The 26146-nt window shown below is 44.9% G+C and overlaps 1 protein-coding gene across 1 annotated transcript in view; it reads left to right on the top strand.

Annotated features, from left to right (window-relative positions):
• agbl1 (AGBL carboxypeptidase 1) overlaps positions 1–26146 on the top strand; it is a gene marked incomplete at its 5' end in the record, with an annotated part of 77848 nt that overhangs the window by 40861 nt on the left and 10841 nt on the right. Inside the window, 19 exons of the mRNA XM_083654697.1 lie at positions 4488–4525; positions 5763–5971; positions 6119–6284; positions 6576–6649; positions 7499–7615; positions 9919–10123; positions 11329–11419; positions 11554–11817; positions 12537–12623; positions 13084–13173; positions 13607–13755; positions 14379–14466; positions 15826–15958; positions 17124–17277; positions 18252–18432; positions 19320–19449; positions 22492–22623; positions 22732–22794; positions 23281–23394. Of these exons, the coding sequence (XP_083510823.1) occupies positions 4488–4525; positions 5763–5971; positions 6119–6284; positions 6576–6649; positions 7499–7615; positions 9919–10123; positions 11329–11419; positions 11554–11817; positions 12537–12623; positions 13084–13173; positions 13607–13755; positions 14379–14466; positions 15826–15958; positions 17124–17277; positions 18252–18432; positions 19320–19449; positions 22492–22623; positions 22732–22794; positions 23281–23394 (2485 nt within the window). The remainder of the gene's footprint in view (positions 1–4487; positions 4526–5762; positions 5972–6118; positions 6285–6575; positions 6650–7498; positions 7616–9918; positions 10124–11328; positions 11420–11553; positions 11818–12536; positions 12624–13083; positions 13174–13606; positions 13756–14378; positions 14467–15825; positions 15959–17123; positions 17278–18251; positions 18433–19319; positions 19450–22491; positions 22624–22731; positions 22795–23280; positions 23395–26146) is intronic.

Here is a 26146-nt window from a genome sequence, read left to right as displayed (position 1 = left end):
GGTAATGAAGGAGGGGCAAGCGCTGCCTTTTCACTTTCCCCAACCAGATTTATCCTGCCGGTCCCGTGGATTGAACCGACGACCTTCCGGTCACAAGCTCGCTTCTCTAACCGTTGGGCCAAATAAGAACATAAACGACGTGGCAATATTAGTTACATTAACATCATACAACATATTCTTGGTCTCAGCAGGTCACCATTTTGCCACTGAACTCATGCATAATCTCTGCCTCTGGTGTCGGCTACATCCCCTCTGCTCTTGGATCGTATATCATCTTCCCATCTGTCTCTGTCAGAAGCCCTGGCATTTGGCTCGCATGGCCAAGCCTCGTCCTCGAGTATACCCACCGGGGCATACCGGGAGCACCGGGCGTAGCCACCCCTCCGCTATGCTCCATGCCAGGCATACCAACCCCTGCTCGGCCACCAGAGATGGGAAGTAACTAAGTACAAATACGTCGTTACTTTAAGTAGAATTTTCAGGTATCTGTACTTTACGGAGTATTTATTTTTCTCACAACTTTTCACTTTTACTGCCTACATTTTACTACAAATATCTATACATTCTACTCTTTACATTTTCAAAACAGGCTTACTTTGCACAACAGACAAAAATTCATCAAGAATGCATCAAAGTATAGTCTTTATACATCTTAAAACATGTTTAGAGGGGATCTTTTAAGTTGACTAGTCTTCGAATTATATTAATATGATGTGAGCTTTGCACAGAAATAAGTTGAATCAGTACTTCAACTTTTGCAGTCCTTTTTTTTTTTTACACAAGTAACTGTACTTCTACTGAAGTAAAGAATGTGTGTACTTTTCCCATCTCTGTCGGCCGCTAGTGAACATGAAACTACCATCGCTGCAGGGCAATCGGATACCGACCCCGGAGACATCACACATTGATTGCCCTCGGGCTTTTCTATGTCATTTGCCTACAGAGGCCAACTGTCAATTGTTCTAATGCAATTAGAAGGTTCTAGCATTCCAGGTTTCAAAGCCCAGCTGCCCCTTTTGATAATTTGTGGGAATTAGCAACTGTAAATTCCCGTGACGTGAAGAGGAGCGAGAAGGCAGGAGATATGTGATTTCCCTTAAGTGATGTGAGAGGCCGTTAGAGATGTCAGTCACAGTGATGTGTCCAATTATAGCTTTAATATGGTGGCATTGGTTATGCTGGTTGGCTGCAGTCCACACTTTTAAAGCAGTAAAGTAAGTCAGACTGTCCGAAGCAACTAAATCTAGCGACCTATTCAACTGTCAGCGGCAGTTAATCCCCCGCTACAGCCGTTGAGCAACGGAATCTCCAAAACAATGTATGGGCTAAGAGCAACGTGGGCAACAGCACAAAATGTTGTAGTTGACCAAAAAAAAACTTCTCTAAAATTGTTCCATCTCAACATCTAAAATAGTGGAATCTCGACATACAGTAGGCTATGTTTGCAAACAAATGACGGTTAATTTGGAAGTGTCATACAACCTCGGTTATGTCGGTTATAACATTATGTTTCAAGGCAAAAGTTCTCACCCGTGATTTTTGGTTTTTGCTCCCCTGTAAAGTTGGTCAAATGTCACTTACGCACGTCTGATTGTGTTGAAAATTCCATCACTAACAGCCCAAACACACCAGATGCTACGCTGAAGCAACGCCTCGCGGAGGGAGTTTCATTTCGGCGTCCTTGTTAGCAGGGGTCACCGATCACACCGGCCTCGCTGAAGCCACGCTGCACGCATGCTGCAGCGATAGTTCCGGCGTCTGGTCTATTTTTCATACGAGCTGCGAGCAGTACTCGAGCAGCCATTCATGAAGTCAGTACAAGTTGTGACCGGCACGGGGCAAAACAGCGAGGCGTGGATCAAAACAGAGTGCTTCTGGTGTGAATGGCAAGGCTCCTGCTCGATGCTTCCATGGAACGTTGCTTCTGATGTTTTTGGCGTGAACCAAGCGTTCACTGTCCAAGTCAAGTCTCAAGTCTTTGAGCTAGAGTCCAAGTCAAGTCTCAAGTCTTTGAGCTAGAGTCCAAGTCAAGTCTCAAGTCTTTGAGCTAGAGTCCAAGTCAAGTCTCAAGTCTTTGAGCTGGAGTCCAAGTCAAGTCTCAAGTATTTGAGCTAGAGTCCAAGTCTCAAGTCTTTGGTCACAAGTCCAAGTCAAGTCTCTTATGGATGAGCGTTCGACCATCTGCTGGATGCCATCCAGTCTGCTTAGATGCACAAAACCAAAACCTAAGGAATTCAAAGCATGGAGCCATGTACTGTATCCTCACTCCTTCATCTGTTAGCAAAGAGTATTAGCATTGTTGACATTAGTAGACCAAGTCCAAGTCCCCATCTCTAAAGCATGGTGGACTCATTGCTGTAATTTCCCTTAGCCCTCTAGTGTACATATCAGTTAGGAACACACGAAGAAATTGCCAAATATGAGCATCCGTCAGTTCAAACAACTCTGAACATGCGTAATGTGAATGTGCCCTTAATCAAGCTGGGTTCAAGAATGAAAGGTGATGAACATGACGAGGTGACTGGCGGATCCTGTATTTCTCACCCATTTGTTTTTGTCCCAGCTAAAGGGCAGAATATCACAGCCTCAGCCAGAAATAGCCACACTTCGCTTGTAGGGCTTCTGTTCACTTGCTGGCTTTTTCCGTTCTGATGAACCAAACTGAACCGAGATGATCGCAATAACCTTTGGAAAGGAACAATTTGAGGGGTGAGAACCAGAGTGACCGTTGACCAACTTTACAGGAGAGCCAAAACAAAAACTGACCATATTCGGTCCTGACTGTGATTATAGATTATTGATGTAGAATGGAATTTAAAAATTCATTGCATTCTTCTCCCGAAACATAACCAGCACCTCTCTACTGAGCCAAGATAAGACGGTGACAACTTGAGGGAAAAAAACACTTGAATTTAAAGGTGTATGCAACTATTTAATTTAAAAACATATATAAAAGAAGATTTTACCCTCAAAAACATCAATTTTAACCCATTAAATCTTGTCGCAGTGTGTTTGTGATCAGATGCTGCCCCCTGCCTGATTTTGGGGCTGTTTACATTTTGGTTGGCTGTGCCAGGACGTATTTGGGTGGATCCATTGTGTAGAGATCCACGTGGGGCTGTATAACGCCCAGCCAATAACATCGCTCACAGCGCAACAGCCAGCCAATAGCATCGCTAAGATGTTCTGAGAGGGATCCCTCAGCAGAGCGGAGTCTACAACCAGGAAATAGAGCTCCTTCCCAGATAAATTTTTGAGCTGTTTTGCGCTCATCCCTAGATGGTTTGAAGGTATGTGTGTGTTTATTTGTGTTTTTATAGCATACTATCCGAAAATAATGTTTAATCCCTGCGTTTGAGCGGTTTAACGGCGCTCTCTCTCTTCACATAAACACAACTTCGCTCGACCACATCAACACAGAACACAGCAAAACAATGTCCCATCACAAAAGTACAAACAGGGTGCAGTGTCTCTCAACACAAACACACTGCTACACTATTATATCGGCCAGAAGTGATCGTTTTGAAGGGAAACTTTTGTATAATTATATCATGTTTTTCTTTATGAAATAGTTGCATAGTATACCTATAATGATATAGTTGCATAGTATACCTATAACAATGAACTGTAGCCAGGAGTCAAAGGAAGTTGACTTATAAAATGTATTTAGCCTAGACATAACTTTGCAAAAAGATTGCAGAGAGACCGCGTCAAGACAGATATAGGAATACAGGCTGAACAGGAGTGCAGGGATCATGAGTGCAGTGACGCACAACGGGCAGTCGAAGTTACTTATAGAGAGAGCGAGCGCACACATGAGATTACATTTGTTTTGACTTCCATTCTCAAGGCTGCAGGGATGAGCTGGAAACAACGAGGCCACAGCTGAGTGGGCTGTAGGTGACTGTGTCTCTGTGTGCCTGTGTGTGTAATTATGGTTAATGACTCAGAACTATGTGTATCTGCTTTATAGCTATTCATTATGTAAATAAAGCTAATGTAATGAATGGCTTTTCTAAAAATCGCATAAAAAAAACACGCATTTATGTTCCAAAAGTTGTTTACGTTTGTGAAGATTATCCTGCTGAACCCAAATTCGCGTTTCCATAAACTTTTGTTAACCACAGACCTTATTTTATACATTTAAGTGAAATCCCCATTCTAAAACCCCGTTCACTTCTCCCCTGACGAACCCGGAAGTATACTTCCGGACTCATTCCTGAGGGGTCTCTATTGCCTCTGTGTATGAAACATGCTATAGGCCTAAATAAACTTGCCCTGCTGCCGTGCATGTCAAAGAGTCTAATGACTGTCTCATGTTGAAGTACGTCATGTATGTTGAAGCTGGCGCCTACGGGCGGACGGGCGGGGTGTGTGTGTGTGTGTGTGTGTGTGTGTGTGTGTGTGTGTGTGAGTGAGTGAGTGAGAGAGAGAGTAAACAAGCGACTGGGAGAGAGACTAACCCACTCCCTCTCTCCTGTCTCCAGGGCAGCGATTGATGCCTTAGCTGCTCTGCTGTGCACAAGTAAGTTTGTCATGACCTTCACTGATACAGTATGTTCCATGACACATCTGTACACACCACTCAAACACTTCCCACACCAACACCGGCAGGGCGTAGCGCATGGGAGGATCACGCTGTTCCCCCCAGTTCCCCTCCCCCCAGAGCAGGCACCCCCCGACCGACAAGAGGAGGCGCAACTGCAGCGACCAGGACTCATACCCCACCGGCTTCCCACCCGCACACAAGGCCAATTGTGAAAATGCAAGAGGACGGGGGGCGGGGGGGGATGTCAATTTGGAATTTGGAGTGCTGTCTCTATACTCACCCCCATGCCAGCTGAAACCCAGTAGAAGTTTGTCGGATGTTTGTGTGTATGTGTTTACAAAATGTGTTGTGGTTTCTGTCACCCTCTAGTGGTAAATATATCTCTATGGTAGCTTTAAATTAGTTAATGTTTGTTATTAATTTTGTGGATTTGCTCGGTCCAAATACAACCCGATCACCCAGGATGTAGCTTAATGTCGATGGAAAGCTGGATCAATGGCTGGAACATGCTCACACCTTTCCTCCCCTCTCCTCCTCTCTCTGGCTCTCTCCTCCCCTCTTTGTCTCCCCCTCTACTCCCCTCTCCTCCTCTCTCTGTCTCTCCTGCCCTCTCTGTCTGCTCCTCTCTCCTCCCCCCTCCTCTCTCTGTCTCTCCTCCCCTCTCTGTCTCCCCCTTTCCTCCCCTCTCTGTCTCTCTCCTCCTCTCTCTGTCCCTCCTCCCCTCTCCTCCTCTGTCTCCTCTTCTCTCTTTCTCTCTCCTCTCCTCTCCTCTCTCCTCCCCTCTCTCTGTCACTCTCCTCCCCTCTCCTCCTCTCTCTGTCTCTCTCCTCCCCTCTCCTCCTCTCTCTGTCCCTCCTCCCCTCTCCTCCTCTGTCTCCTCTTCTCTCTTTCTCTCTCCTCTCTCCTCTCCTCTCTCTGTCTCTCTCCTCCCCTCTCCTCCTCTCTCTGTCCCTCCTCCCCTCTCCTCCTCTGTCTCCTCTTCTCTCTTTCTCTCTCCTCTCCTCTCCTCTCTCCTCTCCTCTCCTCTCCTCTCCTCTCCTCTCCTCTCCTCTCCTCTCTCTGTCTCTCTCCTCCCCTCTCCTCCTCTCTCTGTCTCTCCTCCCCTCTCTGTCTCTCTCCTCTCCTCTCCTCTCCTCTCCTCTCTCTGTCTCTCTCCTCTCCTCTCCTATCCTCTCTCTGTCTCTCCTCCCCTCTCTCTGTCTCTCTCCTCCAGAGGCGAACCTTTCTTTGGCGGTGTCTAAGGGTTACATCTCTGGCCTGTTGCAGCTATACGAGGACTGGCACAGCAAAGATATCGAACATGCTGCCGTATGGATTCGCCAAGCGTTGCTGCGCTGCCTCCACCAGGCCACTCACAGTACTGCAGGCAGACAAGCTTTTGCATCCCAAGGAGGCATCAGGCTTCTATATCAAACTACACAGGTACAGTTATTATCTCATCTTCTCATCTTCCCTGAACGGCTGGTTTTGGTCAAGGCGTCGTGAACAAGTCAAAGTCACCAAGCCGGGATTCCAGTCCAGCTGAAGTTGTTTATGTTGTTTACACGTTATTATGTTTGGTTGTTGCAGACATGTTTGTTGACTAAAGAACTGGAGTGTCTAGTGGAGCCCTCTGTCCAGCTGATGAGGAAGTGTCTTCCTAAAACCCCTCTGCCTCTGCTGTCAGACCGCTCTGTGTACTCCTTCCCCCTGCCTGGAAGACCAGACTCCAACCCAGATGCTGATGTGGGACCAGGTACATTACCAGTAGAGTACGACAAGGATGAATGATTTTTGTAGGCTTACCCAGAAGTGCCTGGACAGTGGTTCGTAGGTGTAAAAGGCAATGGGATTTTTGTATGGGGATTTCGGTTTTAAATGCATGAAATAGTGGTTATCAAAAGTTTATGAAACAGCAAAGTGTGTGTTCAGTAAGATCATCTTCACAAATGAGGAAGACTTTTATGCCCCCCCCCCCCCCAAAAAAAAAATCTGGGCTGCATCTGTATTACTTGCATTTGCACTACATTTCCCTTCTCCTATCTAGATGAGAGCTGTGGGGAGAGTGATGACGAAGAGGATGAAGAAAACCAAGAGGCAGATAGCAAGGACAAAGACTATGTAAGTGTGTGTATGGTGTGTGTGTGTGTGTGTGTGTGTGTGTGTGTGTGTGTGTGTGTGTGCGTGCGTGTGTGTGTGTGTGTGTGTGCATGTGCGTGCGTGCGTGTTTGGTGTACTTCGTTTGTTATGAAGGCCAAATGTCCTCACATGCAAAGATTGTAATGTTCTGTTCAAACAACTGGCCCCAAGAATGCAGCAGACGGACACAATGGAAACATTTAAAGTCTTTTGCTGACTCAAAAAGGCAAAAAAAGGACAGTACAGCACTGGGTTCCAGTCCAAGGAAATAACAGGAGGAATAATGCAAAGTCACTGGTAAATCCACACTTCAAAATCAAAACTAAACCTCCCATAGGCCTCAGTGTCCCGTGGGGCGGAAAACCCGCCATTCGCCTCGAAATCTGCCTCGACCTCGGGAAATCCTGGCACGGATTGAGCACTGCTGTGTTCAGCACCCTGGACAGCGCTCAAATCCCGCTGTGGGTCACATGCTGAGGTGGACAGGATTTCAGCACCTCCGAGAGCACTCGGCGGCTGGCCAACCATCACAAAGATGAGCAAAATCCCCCAAAATGAGGGCATTGCCTCACTTCTTTAACAGACTACAGAGTGCTAAAGTCACACCCACTTCTGCGTTAGGCATATGGACCAAGGGATTTCACCCGCCGTTTATTTTTCCATAGACATTTCGTAAAATGCTGATAAAAATAGATTTACTTGGTCAAACCACCGATTCAGCTATATTTAGAATCAGGAGAGACTATAACATTTCCCTCGGACGAAAACTAACTATGTTTTTCTTAAGTTTGGACCGGAGTGAAACGTTATATAGTGTGTTTCTCTCTCCAGGACGATGACTTGGAGACGGACCTGAACAGGCTTCGCTGTCGTCCCGACCCAGACAGGCCCAAAGAGCAGCTGGCACAGTACAGCAGACTCTGTCCCGAACTCACACATGACTTCCAGGTATTTGTGTGTGTGTGTGTGTGTGCACGCACGCGCGTGTGAATCAAAGAGAGGGCATGTAACTGGATATGTGTTTACAAATGGTTTTGATTATGATTATTAGAAAAATACTTTAGCAGCTAAGAAATTAAAACGGGCGGTGAAATTGTGTTGATTGTTGTTATTATTATTATTATTATTATTTATTGTGACTTTTTCTTTATCAGTTTTTTGTAATAAAATAAAATGAGAGAATGAGTGTGAGAGAGATAAAGGGTGCTCTCATATCAATGATGGTCATATGATCATGACTTACATGGCTGTTACTACAGGTAGACATGACAGATTAGAGTGAGACAGGAAATGATGGGGGGGATGGGGGTTGGAGAGCGACAGCGAATGTATGTGCTAATTTCAAACATGGTCATCATCATCATGACTTATACGGCTATTACCAGAGGTAGACATGACTGATGAGAGAGAGAGGGAACCAAGGGCACCACAAGCCAAATTCAGGTCATTCAGTCAGTCAGTTTAGTGAGATATCGCTTCGTGAGGTGGCCTCTAGAAGGCATCTTTGATGAAGAGATGGCCTCTCGCCTGTGGGCTAAATGCCACCACTGAAACAAAATAAGGTTGTCATTCCTCATGGAGCTTAAAGGAACACCGACATGAAGATAGATCTCTGACCCCCTAAAGGCCAAAGACCCCCAGTCTTCCCCTGGGGACCCTAACCCTAAGCCCCCCGCCATATCCCCAACCAAGTGGCTACCAGTGCCCTAAACCCCCTCCCCCCTATGCTTAACGCTATGGCCGCATTCAGATTCAATCCGACGAGACGCATTGTAGGCCGGCTGTAGTACGACGGGGTGGGCGGGTCTCACTTTCCACCCCCCCCACCCCCCCTTTCTGCCTTCTCCCCTTCAAAACGAGCATGTGTGCGAGCGAACCAAGAACATGTTCTCTGTACTCTATTTTGTTGTTTAATTTCTCTCTTTTTTTGTTTCGTTTCTGTTTGATATCTGCTATTTCATGCTGATCACTTTCACTCGTAATATGGAGCGTGTTAAAACTGGTTGAAACATCTCTGCCGAGTGCTGAGGTAAACAGAGCAGAGCTGTGTGTGTGTGTGTGTGTGTGTGTGTGTGTGTGTGTGTGTGTGTCTGTGTGTGTGTGTGTGTGTGTGTGTGTGTCTGTGTCTGTGTGTGTGTGTGTCTGTGTGTGTGTCTGTGTGTGTGTGTGTGTGTGTGTGTGTGTGTGTGTGTGTGTGTGTGTGTGTGTCTGTGTGTGTGTGTGTGTGTGTGTGTGTGTGTGTGTGTGTGTGTGTGTGTGTGTGTGTGTCTGTGTGTGTGCGTGTGCGTGTGTGTGGCATCTAGATTAGGCCTGTGGAGCGTGATGTAGGGCTGCATCCCCAAAAAGTTGGATCTTCCTGAGCTCTCTCGCCGTACGACCTCTGCGTGGGTGTTTTTCACGCATACACCTGCGTCTACACGCATTACAACTGCATTTTTGTGCACATGTACAAGAGAAAGAAGCAAGTGTGTGTGTGTGTGTGTGTGTGTGTGTGTGTGTGTGTGTGTGTGTGTGTGTGTGTGTGTGTGTGTGTGTGTGTGTGAGACAGCGAGAGAGAGAGAGAGAGAAGGGGGGGGGGTGCGTGTGTGTATAGAGACAAAGACAGAAATAGACTGGACAGTGATGGATGGGAGGTAATGAACGAGTTCCTGCGTCCATGATAATGTTTCATGTCATAAAACAGGATACCATTTGACTTGACGCTTGATAAATGCAATAATATCTGACTAATAGGCAGCACATTCAACCTCATATGTTATAATAATATATTATTGGGCCAAACGTTGCCAAAGCAGGCTGGATAAAACCCCCATATTAAATCTGATTTGAGATGCTTGCTGATATCCGGAATTGCTAACTGCACAGCGCCACGCTCGAGTAACCGTAGATCAACAATGTGTCAATCTCTCCTTTATGTACAAAACATGTTGTGGCCCTGGGACATATCAGTCACTTTGAAAAGTTAACTTTATAGCTCTATCTATATATATATATATATATATATATATATATATATGGAATACGTAATGCCCACAAGCAGAACTAAAAGACAGTGACATATTTCACTTTAAATTACCTATTTATTTTAGGGTTTATGTGTAGCTTCTGCTTATGATGCTGCTGCTGTAATGTTTGATGCATTTCAGGATTCACTGTTTAAAAACAGTTTTTATTGTGTTAAATCCTGCCCAGTCAAACTTTAATAAGTGAAACTTGAAACTTGGCGCAAACCAACCTGTCTGTGTCTCCAGGAGCTGGCATCAGGTTCAGAGCCAGAGGAGAGCTCGTCATCCTCGTCATCCGCATCTTCATCAGACGAGGAAGCTCTGTTCCTCCACAGCTCTGCTCTTCAGCCCAGGAGAGCCAGACGGAGGAGAGACTCCTGGACCGACTCCTCCGACTCCTCGCCCGGGTCTCCTTCACAACCACAGATTTCTCCTGGAGGATGCACACAAGGTCAGGGGATCGGAGCAGTAACCTGGCTTTTGGATTTACATCTAAAGTCTAAAGCATGGCTCACCAATTTGGGGCCTGCGGGCCAAGTTTGGCCCACGTTCCGTTTGTTTTGGCACCACCATGAAAAAAATCTATTATATTACGGCTGTCTTTCAAAGGCTGTGGCGTGATGATACTTATATGATACTAGCTAACTTAAAGAATCCATTGGTACCAACCCAGTCTCGGTTTCCAGACGTTTGGTGAGCGGCGCTGAGAGCTGAGTCTAGTACCAACCATGTCAACCTAGCTTGCCGGGAAGGGGGCTAAACAACGCTCCAGATTTAGGCAAAGTTTTGGTGAGGGAAAAACTGGCATGGCCATTTTCAAAGGGATCCATGATCTCTCACCTCAAGATATCCGAATGAGCGTTGCATGCAACCCAGTCTCATTCAAACATCTAGAGGTAAGAGGTCGAGGGACCCCTTTGAAAATGGACATGTCAGTTTTTCCCTCTCCTTATATAGCCCCCTTCCCGACAAGCTAGCATGACATGGTTGATAATGCTTTAGGTCTTCTATGATACCAGGATCCTCAGCATCTTCTGGCTATAAAAATGAGACCACTACAGCCTCTGAAAGACAATCATGTCGGCCGCGGACACTAGCGTCCTCAAGGAGTAAAGACCCTTTTGTTTCATGCACACATCAAAGACCCACTCAAAACGGTGTCACGACCCACCACTCACTTGAGAACCATTGATCTAAATAAGACATTATTCAGATGAAGATGTTTGGGTTGGTGAATAAGAACTGTTCCATTCATATTCATAGTCTGATTAACAAGAAAAAGGAGAATCGCTGGAGCATACGGACGGTTTAAACCTTTATTGAAAACCTCAAGATATCCCTTTCCCTCAAAATCCTGAGGGTGGTGACAGGTTCAGCCTCACCCCAAAATGTCGGGTCTTCTTTTTTCTGGTGTGTTAAATAAAATAATTATTTCCGTTTTCTTAAAATCGACATGATCATAATTTTTGATAGAAACATTTGATAGAAATGATCATTGAACCTTGACAAATCATTGCGATGTTTCTGTAACTCTGATTATGATAATTCAGTAGGCTAAACGAAGTAGGACACAATTTGAAATATCCCCATCCAAAACCTAAAAAAACAAACAAAAATCAAATGCAAGATGAGCATTTTCTCCTCTCTCCTCTCCAGCTGCTGGCCAGTTGGAAGCCCGTGATTTCCACAGTCATAGCAATGTCCTCAGCAGCAGCCCTAGCTTTCGGACCAAGGGCATGCAGGCGAGGTAAGGTGAAATCCTCTCCTCCGAACGATTTATAACCATTTTATAAAAGCAATAAGCCCCTTGAGGCTGTGATTTACAGTGATTTTAGAAAAGCAAAGAGGTGTTGATGACGGCACCTTGTTTTCTGATCCTAGGGCAGAAAGGGAGAAAGAGGACCTCCAGGATGACGACGAGGCAGAGGAGGAAGGCGTGGAGGCCCATCATGGCAGCATGGTAGACAGGTTATTGGAGAGGCATGGGGCGTGTATCCCACACCACAGACCCAAGCTGTACCGCGCCGTGGCTGCCCAAACCCGGTCCATCCCCGGCTTCAACATCCTGGCCTTCCCTGACTTCTGGGGACACCTCCCACCGCCGGGACATGAACCCATGGCACCACGCAAACCCAAAGTGCAGAGGTACTGATCGCTATCGTGTTGCTCTCATTTTTATTATTAGCCCGGGGCTATCTTAGCCCTATTCTTAGCCCAGGGCTATCTTAGCCCTATTCTTAGCCCAGGGCTAGCAGAATGCAGTGTGAAAAGCCCTTTAGACGGTTAAGGCTGCTGGACTGGTAGTGTAATCTTTTGTGTGTGCGTGTGCACACGCACGCGTGTATGGCACACGGTAATGTCTCTCCTCTGAGACATTTTCCCAGCACTTTGAAGAGGCCAACAGACGCTGACATTTAAAAATGTTAAAGATGCAATTTTAGTCTGAACTTTATCAAATTATGTTGCCAGTCTGTTGGCACTCGTATAAAAGAGAATGTTTTTTTTCTTTTTAAGTCTACAGTCCCTGAACAGAACAAACGTTAATGCCATTTTGTCAGGGTTTCTTTGTCAGTAAATTGCCCCGTGTGTAAAATGAGATTGGGGACCTTTCAAGCTCTGTCTTCATTCCAGCCCTAAATGATCGTGTCCAGTTGACTCGGCTTCTATCTGGCCTGTAATTGGAAGGCACTGCTTTTATAAAGTAGTTGCCAACGTGCTTAAAGGATAAGTTAGAATGTCCTCGACTCAGGATTCTGCCAGTTGAACCATGATCACTATAAGCAGATTCCACTGTAGTAGAAGGAGTAACACGACTAGTATTAGTCTATAGCAGTCATGTTTTTCTGTGTGTTTGTCTCTAATAGGCAGAAAGTGTTTGAGGATGTCCAGCGCTTCGTGAATCCCGATGACATCATCAACCAGGTGGTGTTTGATCTGGAAGAAGACACCAGGTAGATAAACAATATACACAATAGAATGCCAAAGTCACGCCCTCTTCTGTGTTCAGCACACGAACCAAGGCATTTCACCTGCCATTCATTTTTCCATAGACATTTCGTAAAATGCTTATACAAATAGTTTTACTTGGTCCAAACAAGCGATTATCATAGCTATATTTAGAATCAGGAGAGACCATTTAACATTTCATTCAGACAACAAAATTATAATAATAATAATAATAGTAATTTGTTCCTGTTGCAGTGTTTGCTAATACAATAGCTGACAGGAATTACTAGGTTTCAAATGAAGCAATAAGCCACAAGAGGCCGTTTAAAATCACTGTAAACCACAGTGAAAACAGTCTATAATTTCAGGCTCTGACTGTAAACAATGCAATGTTAAATGTGTCTTGTTGTTCTGTGTCTTTTGAATACAAATATGAAACATTGAGGATGCTGTCTGCTGTCTCAGTCCTCAGTGTCTGTCTGACAGGCCAGATGCCCTGAGGTTCTTCTCTAAGTTTGAATGTGGAAACCTGAGGAAAGCTATCCAGGTCCGCAGGTATGGACACACACACGCGGACACACACACACACACACGCATGCATGAGTGTGCACATACACACGCGCGCGCACACACACGCACGGCGCATGCACACACACACACACGCACGCGCGCATACACACGCGCGCATGCTTTTTACATGTAATTGCACATAAATACAATAGCAATATCTTGCTTATATATTGTAATTGGTGATTCCGTGTAATTCCCGACTTGTTTTACCTACCTCATTCAGCAATAATTGCCTTCAGTTAAAATCCTACTTTTGCCTAGAATAGTATTTCTTGTACTTATATATAATCCAGTATATATATTGAAATCCTGTGTTTCTGACTTACTTACCTCATTGTTTTTTTTCTTCCAAAGAACTAACATTTGTTATGTCTGTCTGTCTATATCTCTCTATCGCTCTCTCTCTCCTCCTCTGTAGACATGAATATGACCTCATATTGAACGCGGATGCTAACTGCTCTCAGCACGCGCAGTGGTTTTACTTTGAAGTCAGTAACATGGTGGCCAACGTCCCTTATCGCTTCAACATCATCAACTGTGAGAAGACCAACAGTCAGTTCAACTACGGTGAGAACATGTGTGTGTGTGTGTGGGGGGGGGAGTGAGGAGGTTGGAAAGAGGGAGGACACACGCAAGCACACACACACACGCACACACGCACACACGCACGCACACACACACACACACACACACACACACACACACACACACACACACACACACACACACACACACACACACACAGGGTTGATGGAACAAACCTCTTGCTGTGTTTTCATACATTCACAAAGGCTGGGTCGGGGATTTTATTTGGGTCGCCAAATAAATTGGCAGAATTTGCAATTATTAGCATTCATTTGGTCTCATTTATAAAGAATTTAAACGTGTAGATGTTTTCACATCAATTACACATAATGCACATCAATTATACATTTTAAACCATGTTTGGAGGGGATCTTTTAAGTTTAGTAGTCTTCAAATTATGTTAATATGTGAGTTTCAGTTAGCTTTGCACAGAAACAGCCGGTAGAAATACTTTACTTTTAGAGCCTGTACTTTATTTTTTACTTCAGTAAACAAGTTGAATCAGTACTTCTACCAGTCTTTTTACACAACTGTACTGTGTGTACTCTTCCCATCTCTGCTGTGATGTCATCTTGCCTGTCTGTCTATCTGCGTGTGTCCTGCAGGTATGCAGCCAGTGCTGTACTCTGTGAGAGAAGCTCTGGAAGGCAGACCACACTGGGTGAGGACCGGGACTGAGATCTGCTACTTCAGGTACATAGGAGCGTTTATAATGTCACATTATAGGCAAAAATGTAAACATAACAAGGATGTAGACAAAACACTGTAGGGGGTGCTAACATGACGTGCCCGGCTAGTTTCATTCATCCAAAACATTTTTAACATCGGATGTCCTGCCTTACAATGCAAACACTGTGTGCTGCGAAGCATCTGGAAGCGCAGCCAGTTTCATTTAGCCGATTAGATTCAATATTAACAGATTAGACCGTTCAGACCGGCTCGCGGCCTGCAGCGATAGTTTTGTGTCTGGTTAATCTTTTGCACAAGCGATTTGTGTCAGGCCAGGCAGGAAGTCAGATGTTGTGACCAGACCCCGCGGAGCAAAAGCGAGTGCTTCTGGTGTGAACGGCCAGAATTTACACCTTTCGTGATTCAACTCACTTCAAGTCTCTCCGCTTAGAACTCAACTCATCCACCACCGATGTGTAGCACCCACCTGGGTGGTGCACAGCAGCCAGTTTGCGCCAGAACGCTCACCACACATCAGCTATCACAGTGGAGAGTTGAGGACTGAATTAATTAACGAGGGATGATTAGGTGGTCATGATGATTGAATGTGGAAATTTAGCCAGGGCAGAAGAGTGCCGATGGGATCTTTAAAGACCACAGAGAATCTGGACCAAAGGACGGTGCTCACTCACAGGACGGAGTCCCAGTCTCTGTCCTTGGGCATTGGGGAGATAATTAATCAGACCAGATTATTCATCAGACCATTCAGATCAGAGGGGAAGAGCACCTCCTACTGGTCCTCCAATACCAGTCTCCCATCCAAGGAGGATCCTAGGCCAGGCCTGCTTAGCTTCCCCAGGAAAGCCAGTAATGTAATGCATCAGCCACTGGTGCCGACTTAAGATTCCAACATTTACTCAAAGACCATAATTCTTGCTGTTCAGACAGATGGTGATCTCCTCGTTGATGGTAGACTGTAATGTCTTACAACAAATAGAGGAATATTGATCAGCTAAAACATTTTTATTGCAATGTAATCTAATCATTATGAATCATTATCTAATCATCATGAATAGAGGGTAGCAACCAATGAAATATTGCAAAAGACGCTAAATCATGTCTACACACAGTGCTTTTGACAGTGCAGACAGCTAGTGCAGACAGTGTTGTATTTAAAATAAAATAAAATCCAGAGGCAGTTGAACCTGATGTTTTTCAAGCCACCTCCATAGGTGGATACAATAAATATCCTAGTCTCTATTGCCCAATTATATAACACAATAGTGTGAGTCCTGCCACCACTGGTTGACTGTTTTGACACCTACAAACTGTTATTTTACAATAGCAGTTGTTTCAGTTGATTCCTTCTATTTTCCCATCCAGAAACCACTTCTGTCCGGCTCGGGGAAGGAAGAGAGCGACTTTTTACACTTTGACCTTCACCGTGACCTTCAGACACAATGAGGATGTCTGCTACCTGGCCTACCATTATCCTTACACATACTCTGCACTGCAGGTATCTATCTCTCTCTCTCTCTCTCTCTCTCTCTCTCTCTCTCTCTATCTATCTATCTCTCTCTCTCTCCATCTATCTCTCTATCTATCTATCTAATTTATTATAATTTGATATTGTTTTCTGGTAGCTCCATCTTCTGCTATTGATGTGATCGCTTCGCTTCGAGATTCTGTCTCAACTCCTCTTCTTTGACAGAGTTGTGTTCTTTGACCGTATCTCTCTCTCTCTCTCTCTCTCTCTCTCATGTACACACTCTCTTGCTCTCTCTCTCTCTGTCTCTCTCTCTCTCTCATGTACACACTCTCTTGCTCGCTCTCTCTCTCTCTCTCTCTCTCTCTCTCTGTGTCTCTGTCTCTCTCTGTCTCTGTCTCTGTCTCTCTCTCTCTCTCATGTACACACTCTCTTGCTCTCTCTCTCTCTGTCTCTCTCTCTCTCTCATGTACACACTCTCTTGCTCGCTCTCTCTCTCTCTCTGTGTCTCTGTCTCTCTCTGTCTCTGTCTCTGTCTCTCTCTCTCTCTCTCTCTGTCTCTCTCTCTCTCATGTACACACTCTCTTGCTCTCTCTCTCTGTCTCTCTCTCTCTCATGTACACACTCTCTTGCTCTCTCTGTCTCTCATGTACACACTCTCTTGCTCTCTCTCTCTCTCATGTACACACTCTCTCGCTCTCTCTCTCTCTCTCTCTCTCTCTCTCTCTCTCATGTACACACTCTCTTGCTATCTCTCTCTCTCTCTCTCATGTACACACTCTCTTGCTCTCTCTCTCTCTCTCTCTCTCTCTCTCTCATGTACACACTCTCTTGCTCTCTCTCTCTCTCATGTACACACTCTCTTGCTCTCTCTCTCTCTCATGTACACACTCTCTTGCTCTCTCTCTCTCTCTCTCTCATGTACACACTCTCTTGCTATCTCTCTCTGTCTCTCTCTCTCTCATGTACACACTCTCTTGCTCTCTCTCTCTGTCTCTCTCTCTCTCTCTCATGTACACACTCTCTTGCTCTCTCTCTCTGTCTCTCTCTCTCTCATGTACACACTCTCTTGCTCTCTCTCTCTGTCTCTGTCTCTCTCTCTCTCTCTCATGTACACACTCTCTTGCTCTCTCTCTCTGTCTCTGTCTCTCTCTCTCTCTCTCATGTACACACTCTCTTGCTCTCTCTCTCTCAGGCCCATCTACAGGTGCTTGGGCGTGCTGTGGACCCTGCCAAGGTGTTTTTCCGGCAGCAGCCTCTGTGTGAGACTCTGTCTGGAAACATCTGCCCTCTGCTTACCATCACTGCCGCTCCCGCCAGCACAGCCTGGAGAGACATGCACCAATTACGTAAGTGTGTGTGTGTGTGTGTGTGTGTGTGTGTGTGTGTGTGTGTGTGTTGGGGGGGTTGTGTGCAGCAGGTAAGGTGATTCAATTAATTTCTCCAAAATTACCCACGGCAGCTTTAAAAGAGTCCCTGGAATACTACAGGGTCATTCAATGGCAAGTTGTAATATAACGTGAAATAATTGCTGGTAAAATTGTCCATCTCCCTTGCCTCCATAATTGTGCTTGTGTATTTGCCCTTGTTACCTGTCCCTAACAGCCAAGACAATGTATCATGTCAATTGCCAATAGATGATAAAGACTAGGATGATATGAAACAAGACACCCAACTCGTTATCTGAAGCTAATGTTCCAAGACTTCTCAATCAGCCAATGGTAATGGGCTTCACTACCTCTCTAACCCAATAGTAATGGACCTTGACGGGCCACAGGCCAATAGTAATGGACCTCAACCGGCAGTCAGCCAATGGTAATGTAAGATGACCAGGCCCTTTGACCAATGAGGCGTGGGAGACATTGCATTGCTTAGCATCAATGGGTCTGAGTAATGGCCAAAGAGATCTAAAATTTGAAGGCCAAAAGTGAAGATTTGATGAAGACCAAATGCCTCCATCATCTGCTTTATGGTGGTGTGAAGGTCATTTTGTTTGAAGGTGGGATTCATAGCTATATAATTGTAATATATGCGTGTGTGTGTGTGTGTGTGTGTGTGTGTGTGTGTGTGTGTGTGTGTGTGTGTGTGTGTGTGTGTGTGTGTGTGTAAATGAGAGCCTTTGTGTGTATGTTGTCTGTTTGTTCATGAGAGCCTCTGTGTGTATGTCGTCTGTTTGTTCATGTTGTATTGTACTGTATGTTTTGTGTTGGACCCCCTCGAAAATGAGATGGTTCATCTCGAGACGCTATCCATTGAATAATTAACCCCCGGCCCTCTCTTTCTCTCTCTCTCTCTCTCTCTCTCTTTCTCTCTCTCTCTCTAGGTAATCGGCCCTGCATAGTGTTGACGGGGCGAGTCCATCCGGGCGAGTCCAATGCGAGCTGGGTGATGAAGGGCACGCTGGAGTTTCTGTGCAGCGAGGAGCCGCTGGCCCAGAGCCTGAGGGAGGCCTTCGTCTTCAAGATCATCCCCATGCTCAACCCAGACGGAGTCATCAACGGCACGTGAGTGGATGCAGTGTTGGCTCAAAACATCCCAGTAGCCTACACAGAGATGTTAGCAACATGGCAACATTCTGATTCGCCTATTTGCCCTATTCCTGATAGTAAGATGAGAAGATACAGTAGATACCCTTCTCTTCTCTGTGCGTGCTGTAGAAAGTAGCGACCCGCCCCTCCTCCTAGTTAGCTTAGCACAATGACTGGTAGTCAAAGGGATGGCTAGGCTACCAAATACACATTCCAACAGCACTAAAAAATGTTCTTATATACCGGTACATGTTGTTACTCGTGCATTCACCACTTAATAAAATAATAATGTAAAATTACGAGAGATTGTAATTTTCGAATAAAATACATAGCTGGAACTTCCGGTTTTGTCAGGAAAGTAGTTCCGGCCATGGATTTGCTTCAGAAATTACAATGTCTCGTAATTTTACATTATTATTTAATTAAGTGGTGAATGCACAAGTCACAAGATCTACATAAGAGTACATAGGAGCGTTTTGCCGCTGTTGCAATGTGTATTTGATGCCTTAAGGGGGGTAGCCTAGTCGTTCCACAGACTACCAGTCATTGTGCTAAGCTAACTACTACACACACACACACACACACACACACACACACACACACACACACACACACACACACAGAAGAGAAGGGCATATCGCTCGTCTTAAGCTAGAAACATGCTTCAATGTAGCCTCGAGTTTAGAACAGCAGCTAGACATAAATACTCGAATGTCAGCTTCCCAGGGGAGTCCCCAGCAATTTCAATGACTAGACGATAGCCCAAGTATAGAGGATGTAGTTCATATACTTGGTCATAAATGACATGTACTGTATAATGTAATATAATTCTAACCTCTGTCTGTTCGTCTGTCACTCCCCAGACATCGCTGTGATCTGAATGGTGAAGATCTGAATCGTCAGTGGAGTAAACCTGACCCACTCCTCAGTCCAACCATCTACCACGCCAAGGGCCTCCTCTACTACCTCAACAGCATCGGACGAACTCCGCAGGTGAGCCGAGAAGATAGCCTCAAATGAGAATATAGCCACAAGCAGCCAGTAGCAGGTTTGACGCCCATGGGGAAAATACACAAATGCCTCTCATTTCATTCCAACTCACTCAACTAATTATTTTTTTATTAATTATGAATTATCAATCATTATTATTATTTACTAGTGCAGTTCCCCTCCCTCCCTTTCCCCAATTCACACATCATGCTCTCCCTCTCTTCACGCCCTTTCTTTCTTTTTCTTTCTTTCATTTGTTCGTTCTTCTTTCGTTTATTCATTCGTTTGTTCGTACGTATGTACATTGGTTCATTCGTTCTCCTTATTTGTTTTTTTATTTCATTTTCTGTCCTTTATCCCTCTTTTCCTTTCTTTTCCTTTCTTTCCTCCCTCCCTTCCTCCCTTTCTTTGTTCCATCCTATCTTCCTTCTATCATTCATCCTCTCTGTATTTCCATCTAATTCTAGCTGCAACATCGGACAATTAGTTTTCTAACCTAATTAACAGATAAATTAATGCTTGATTTTTCTAATTATCCCTCACAATGGCTGCAATCCATTATTCAACAATAGGAAGCTGAAACCTCTGTGTGTGTGTGTGTGTGTGTGTGTGTGTGTGTGTGTGTGTGTGTGTGTGTGTGTGTGTGTGTGTGTGTGTGTGTGTGTGTGTGTTGGTGAAACCCCATAGTGTAATGAGGATTCTAAAGTGAAAGCCCTGTGATGATGAGTGGACCTTGATTGGCTTATTTAATTGTTCCAAATCAGAATGTTTCGATTGTTTATCAGGCTAATTCATGAGAGTAACTCAAGGCTGTTGCTGCAGACTGACGTAAGGCAAAAAGCACACATTCCTAAAGGTAGCCTATGGTATACTATGGTAACTATTTCATTAAAAAACACAATATATACTTATACAAATGTTTTTCCTCTTAATCATCACTATGACCCATAGAATTGTGTGGCGGTGTGTAGGTCGAGCGAGGTTGACAGTAAATGGGGAGAGCGACTGGCCGAAAAGTTATGGTTATGTTATAATAGCACAAAAACACACATTTACCTCCAAACCATGGAGGTGTAAGCTCCAAACAAATCACAAAACTCTCTGGGAAGGTGCTGCTTTTCCTAGTTTCATTTCAAGAATGTAGTACGCTGACCCTGCTCTGCTGAGCTGCTCTGCTCTGTGCGATGTTATTGGCTGGGCACTACATGCCCCCACGTGGCCTCTAAAAATGTTTCCGCCCACAAACATCCTGAACACAGCAAAACATTGTGAAAACACGGAAATATAGAGACAGATAAACTGCAGATCTATTTATCTGCAGATAAACACATAATTCTATGTATGGGACATAAGTGGTGATTGAGAGGGAAAACTTTTGTATAAGTGTATCTGTTTGTTTTTATGAAACAGTTGCATAGTATACCTTTAAAAAAGCATGCGTTAACCTTTTCACATCCACCGGATAGGTATGGGCCCGTTTCCGGTTTCAAGGTATAGCCAGAGCATCCTCGGTAAAGTGGGCATGTCAAGAACACATCCGGGGAATTTTAAGCGTTCTTGGCTAAATGTGAACTTTGCATTGGAACAGTACTTGGGCTGCGACTGATTTGACGTCTCACAGGGACACAAGAACACAAGAACACACAAGAACCCTTATTGAGAAACGGCATCTCTCTCTCTCTCCGTCTGTTTCCTATGTCTCTCACCCAGGTGTTCTGTGATTACCACAGTCACTCACTCTCTGTTTCCTATGTCTCTCGCCCAGGTGTTCTGTGATTACCATGGTCACTCTCTCTGTCTGTTTCCTATGTCTCTCGCCCAGGTGTTCTGTGATTACCATGGTCACTCACTCTCTGTTTCCTATGTCTCTCGGCCAGGTGTTCTGTGATTACCATGGTCACTCTCTCTCTGTCTGTTTCCTATGTCTCTCGCCCAGGTGTTCTGTGATTACCATGGTCACTCTCTCTCTGTCTGTTTCCTATGTCTCTCGGCCAGGTGTTCTGTGATTACCACAGTCACTCTCTCTGTCTGTTTCCTATGTCTCTCGGCCAGGTGTTCTGTGATTACCAGGGTCACTGACTCTCTCTGTCTGTTTCCTATGTCTCTCGCCCAGGTGTTCTGTGATTACCACGGTCACTCGCTCTCTGTCTGTTTCCTATGTCTCTCGGCCAGGTGTTCTGTGATTACCATGGTCACTCTCTCTCTGTCTGTTTCCTATGTCTCTCGGCCAGGTGTTCTGTGATTACCACGGTCACTCTCTCTGTCTGTTTCCTATGTCTCTCGCCCAGGTGTTCTGTGATTACCACAGTCACTCTCTCTCTGTCTGTTTCCTATGTCTCTCGCCCAGGTGTTCTGTGATTACCACAGTCACTCTCTCTCTGTCTGTTTCCTATGTCTCTCGGCCAGGTGTTCTGTGATTACCACGGTCACTCTCTCTGTCTGTTTCCTATGTCTCTCGCCCAGGTGTTCTGTGATTACCATGGTCACTCACTCTCTGTTTCCTATGTCTCTCGGCCAGGTGTTCTGTGATTACCACGGTCACTCTCTCTGTCTTGTTTCCTATGTCTCTCGGCCAGGTGTTCTGTGATTACCATGGTCACTCTCTCTGTCTGTTTCCTATGTCTCTCGCCCAGGTGTTCTGTGATTACCAGGGTCACTGACTCTCTCTGTCTGTTTCCTATGTCTCTCGCCCAGGTGTTCTGTGATTACCACGGTCACTCACTCTCTGTTTCCTATGTCTCTCGGCCAGGTGTTCTGTGATTACCAGGGTCACTGACTCTCTCTGTCTGTTTCCTATGTCTCTCGGCCAGGTGTTCTGTGATTACCAGGGTCACTGGCTCTCTCTGTCTGTTTCCTATGTCTCTCGCCCAGGTGTTCTGTGATTACCACGGTCACTCACTCTCTGTTTCCTATGTCTCTCGGCCAGGTGTTCTGTGATTACCACGGTCACTCGCTCTCTGTCTTGTTTCCTATGTCTCTCGGCCAGGTGTTCTGTGATTACCATGGTCACTCGCTCTCTGTCTGTTTCCTATGTCTCTCGGCCAGGTGTTCTGTGATTACCACGGTCACTCCAGGAAGAAGAACGTCTTTCTGTACGGCTGCAGTGTGAAGGAGACTCTCTGGCAGTCTGGAGCTGCTGTCAACACTGCAGGGCTGAAGGAGGACCCTGGATACAGGGTAACGTTAGCGCACAACACAAGGAATTACTCATTGCTCAAGGGAATAATAATAGATCTCTTTAAAATCTCTGTAACCTGCTCTCTCTCTCTCTCTCTCGCTGTCCAGACAATCCCGAAGACCTTGGATCGCATCGCTCCAGCCTTTTCTTTCAACAGCTGCAACTACCTGGTAATTAGTCTGACTTAGTAGGGAATTTTAAAAAAAATCACAGAAAAAGCCTCCAAATCAAGATTATCATCAGCAACATCATCATCATTGTGTTTTTACCTTTTGAATATTTAGAATGTAATTCTCATTATACGATATGTTTTACTTACTTTTCATTCATTTTTCATTTCTTAAACTGTTTTTAAAGAGTAAGAGTACTGAATTGATACTCTGCCATTGGCTGGTGTTTGTGCTAGGTGATGCCACCACCTGTTGTAGTCTATGGATGGCCTCACCTGTTGTAGTCTATGGATGTCATCACCTGGCGCCAAAGATCAGCCAATAGCAGATGACTAGTTCAGTACCCTACTTTTTACCATTAGGTGTCAGGCTTCACCACATTTTGGATTTTTTTTTTTTTTTTTAGTTACTCTTTAATTTATTTTTTTATTTTTTAATCAGCTTCTATTTTTAGCTAGTAATTCATTTCTAATTGTAACTTGTCAGGTGGAGAAATCTCGTTCGGCCACAGCCAGGGTGGTTGTGTGGAGAGAGATGGGTGTACTAAGAAGTTACACCATGGAGAGTACCTACAACGGCTGCGACCAGGGAATATACAAGGTGTGTGTGTGTGTGTGTGTGCGTGCGTGCGTGCGTGCGTGCGTGCGTGCGTGCGTGCGTGCGTGTGTGTGTGCGCGCGCGCGTGCATTTGATCATTTCCCTTTATAATGCTGTCCCATTTGTAAGGATCTTGCATTTGTGGGATCAGCAGCGCAGCTGATTATGCGAGCAGCGCCAAAGTCAAATTGATGATTGAACTCTCTATGAGTAACAAGGAACAAACAAGATACTGTATATACAACTGAGACAGATATGCATCATAGATTATTCACGGTTAAATGTAATTTTAAACGCAGTACACACACATTGTAAAATGATGAGAACCATGTGGACTCACTCATAGGATCACAAAGCTACAAATCCTGGGCGTCGTTAGGCCTAGGCATTGGAGGCTTTAGCCCCCAATGTGTTATAAATAGCCCTGGATCTATACATATAAATAGAAATCATGTGGCCTGTATCTTTAACAAAGTAAAGAAGCTGCTCAAGCAACGGTCTAATAAAATGGTCAACAAAGGTGGAAATAGCGGAGGTGAGAGAGTTAATGCCTGACACTATGGGACGTCCGGGTGGATGGGAGGGCTTTTTATGAATTTTAGGAATATTTATATATATTTTTTGTACCTGCATCTTGTGGGCTACAGCCTGGCTCAAAACACAGATTTGCTCTGTTACAGTTTGATTTGGTTTGACTCGACGGTCACGGAGTCGTCATGGATGAACCAACTAACACGGTCACGGAATCATCATCATAGATGACCCAACTAACACTGATTGCTACTAATACGGGGCGGCTGTGGCTCAGGAGGTATAGCGGGTCGTCCACTAATCAGAAGGTTGGTGGTTCGATCCCCGGCTTCTCCAGTCCGCATGTCGAAGTGTCCTTGGGCAAGACACCGAACCCTGAATTGCTCCCGATGGCTGTGCCAGCACCCTGCGTGGCAGCTTGCCGCCTTCGGTGTGTGAATGGGTGAATGTGTGAAGGCACATTGTAAAGCACTTTGGATAAAAGCGCTATATAAATGCAGTCCATTTACCATTTATGGTAAATGGTAAATGGCCTGCATTTATATAGCACTTTTATCCAAAGCGCTTTACAATCAGTAGGTAGTCTACATTCACCCATTCATACACCGATGGCGGCAGGCTGCCACGCAGGGTGCCTACACACCATCGGGAGCAAGGAGGGTTAAGTGTCTTGCCCAAGGACACAACGACAGCAGCTGGGAGGGAGCGGGGATCGAACCGCCAACCCTTACCATAATACAGCTCACCTTTGTGTGCTCAACAGAGATTCAGTCAGAGAACTATAGATTCAGGATTTATTTGCCATGTCAACAAGTTGATTGGGATTTGTCTTAGTGAGCTCACATACAAAGACAAGCACATAAAGTCATGCATTCACATAATACAAAACAACAATGGAAAGAGCATGATTTGTGGTTTCCGGAGATTTTAGGGTTAGGGTTATGGTCTGGGGAGAGGTTTAGGTTTAAGGGTCTGGGGAGAGGTTTAGGTTTAGAGTTAGGGTCTGGGAGAGGTTAGAAAACTGAAAATCTTAAGGAAACCACGCCCACCCCTGTATAAACGTACATTACCATTTTATAATTTCAGAGCCGAAATTGTAACATCGCAACATTGGACCAAAAACGTTGCTATTTAAAAAAAAATCTGGAGATCGGGCTGGCAAAACCAGGTCCGCATCCTAGAATTCGCACCACATGCTCTATATAGCCATTTTCACTTTTCAACTGTACAGAAGGAAATACTATGTTTTGGGCATCATTGACCCGGTCGCCTGTCCAGTGATCGCGAAGATTGCCGATCGATCACGGACCAATAGCAGACGGAGCTGTGGCTCTGGTCTCATGCCGTCTCACGCGAGCTGCGCAAGGACCCCAAGATGGCGACGGCCACACTAGGCTTCAAAACGCGAGTCCAAAGCACCTTGAACATAGAGCAATGTTGTTGTTTTCCTTGTGAGGAGGATGGGCTGGAACTGGGCCAGGAGTCCATTTCTTATTAAGTTGTTCATCAAAGCTGACGAGAGAGAGCGAGAGAGAGAGAGAGAGAGAGAAGCAAATCCACCTCTCCCCATCTCCCATCTCATTAAAGTTTCAGTGTTTCACAGTGGGGGCTTATTAAAGCCACATTAGCCTGAACATTTCTGTCCAACATGTAGCCTACAAATTAACCTGACAGCTTCATGCAATGTGCCGACAAGCCCTTCATTAGCCGTAGCATTTTGTGCCGAAGAAGAACTGCCGCGGATTCTACAGTTGGGTTTCCCTGCATGTTTATTTTGGTTCTGAAACATATACCCATAACTACTAGGGGTGGGGAGGTCGATACAGCATAGTATCGCGATATCTTGTGTGGCAAATATATCGTATCGCATGAATGCCAAGTATCGCAATATTTTATTCTATAAAATGTCAGGTGCGTGCAACATTTATGACAAGTTTTGGTCAGTCTGTCTGCTTGCTAATCTGATTGGGGAATAGGAACAGGAACAGCCAAGCAATATTCTCCTCAGAGGCACAAAAATACTTGAGATTGCATTGTATTTTAAGGTGTGCTATAGAAATCAAATTAATTATTATTATTAATTACTTTAATATCATTATTATTATTATTTTATTATTAGTAGTATTATTAGTATTATTATTTATTTATTTTGACCTGATTACAAGATGAAAGTCACAAAAAGCCAGAGGCCGGAGTCACTATAAAGCAGGGTTAGTGGGTTAAC

The sequence above is a fragment of the Poromitra crassiceps genome (assembly GCF_964638095.1).
Source record: "Poromitra crassiceps genome assembly, chromosome: 18".
NCBI classification, from domain to species: Eukaryota; Metazoa; Chordata; class Actinopteri; order Beryciformes; family Melamphaidae; genus Poromitra; species Poromitra crassiceps.
The sequence above is the reverse complement of the archived record's forward strand: the minus strand, read 5'-3'. Positions and strand labels throughout refer to the sequence as shown.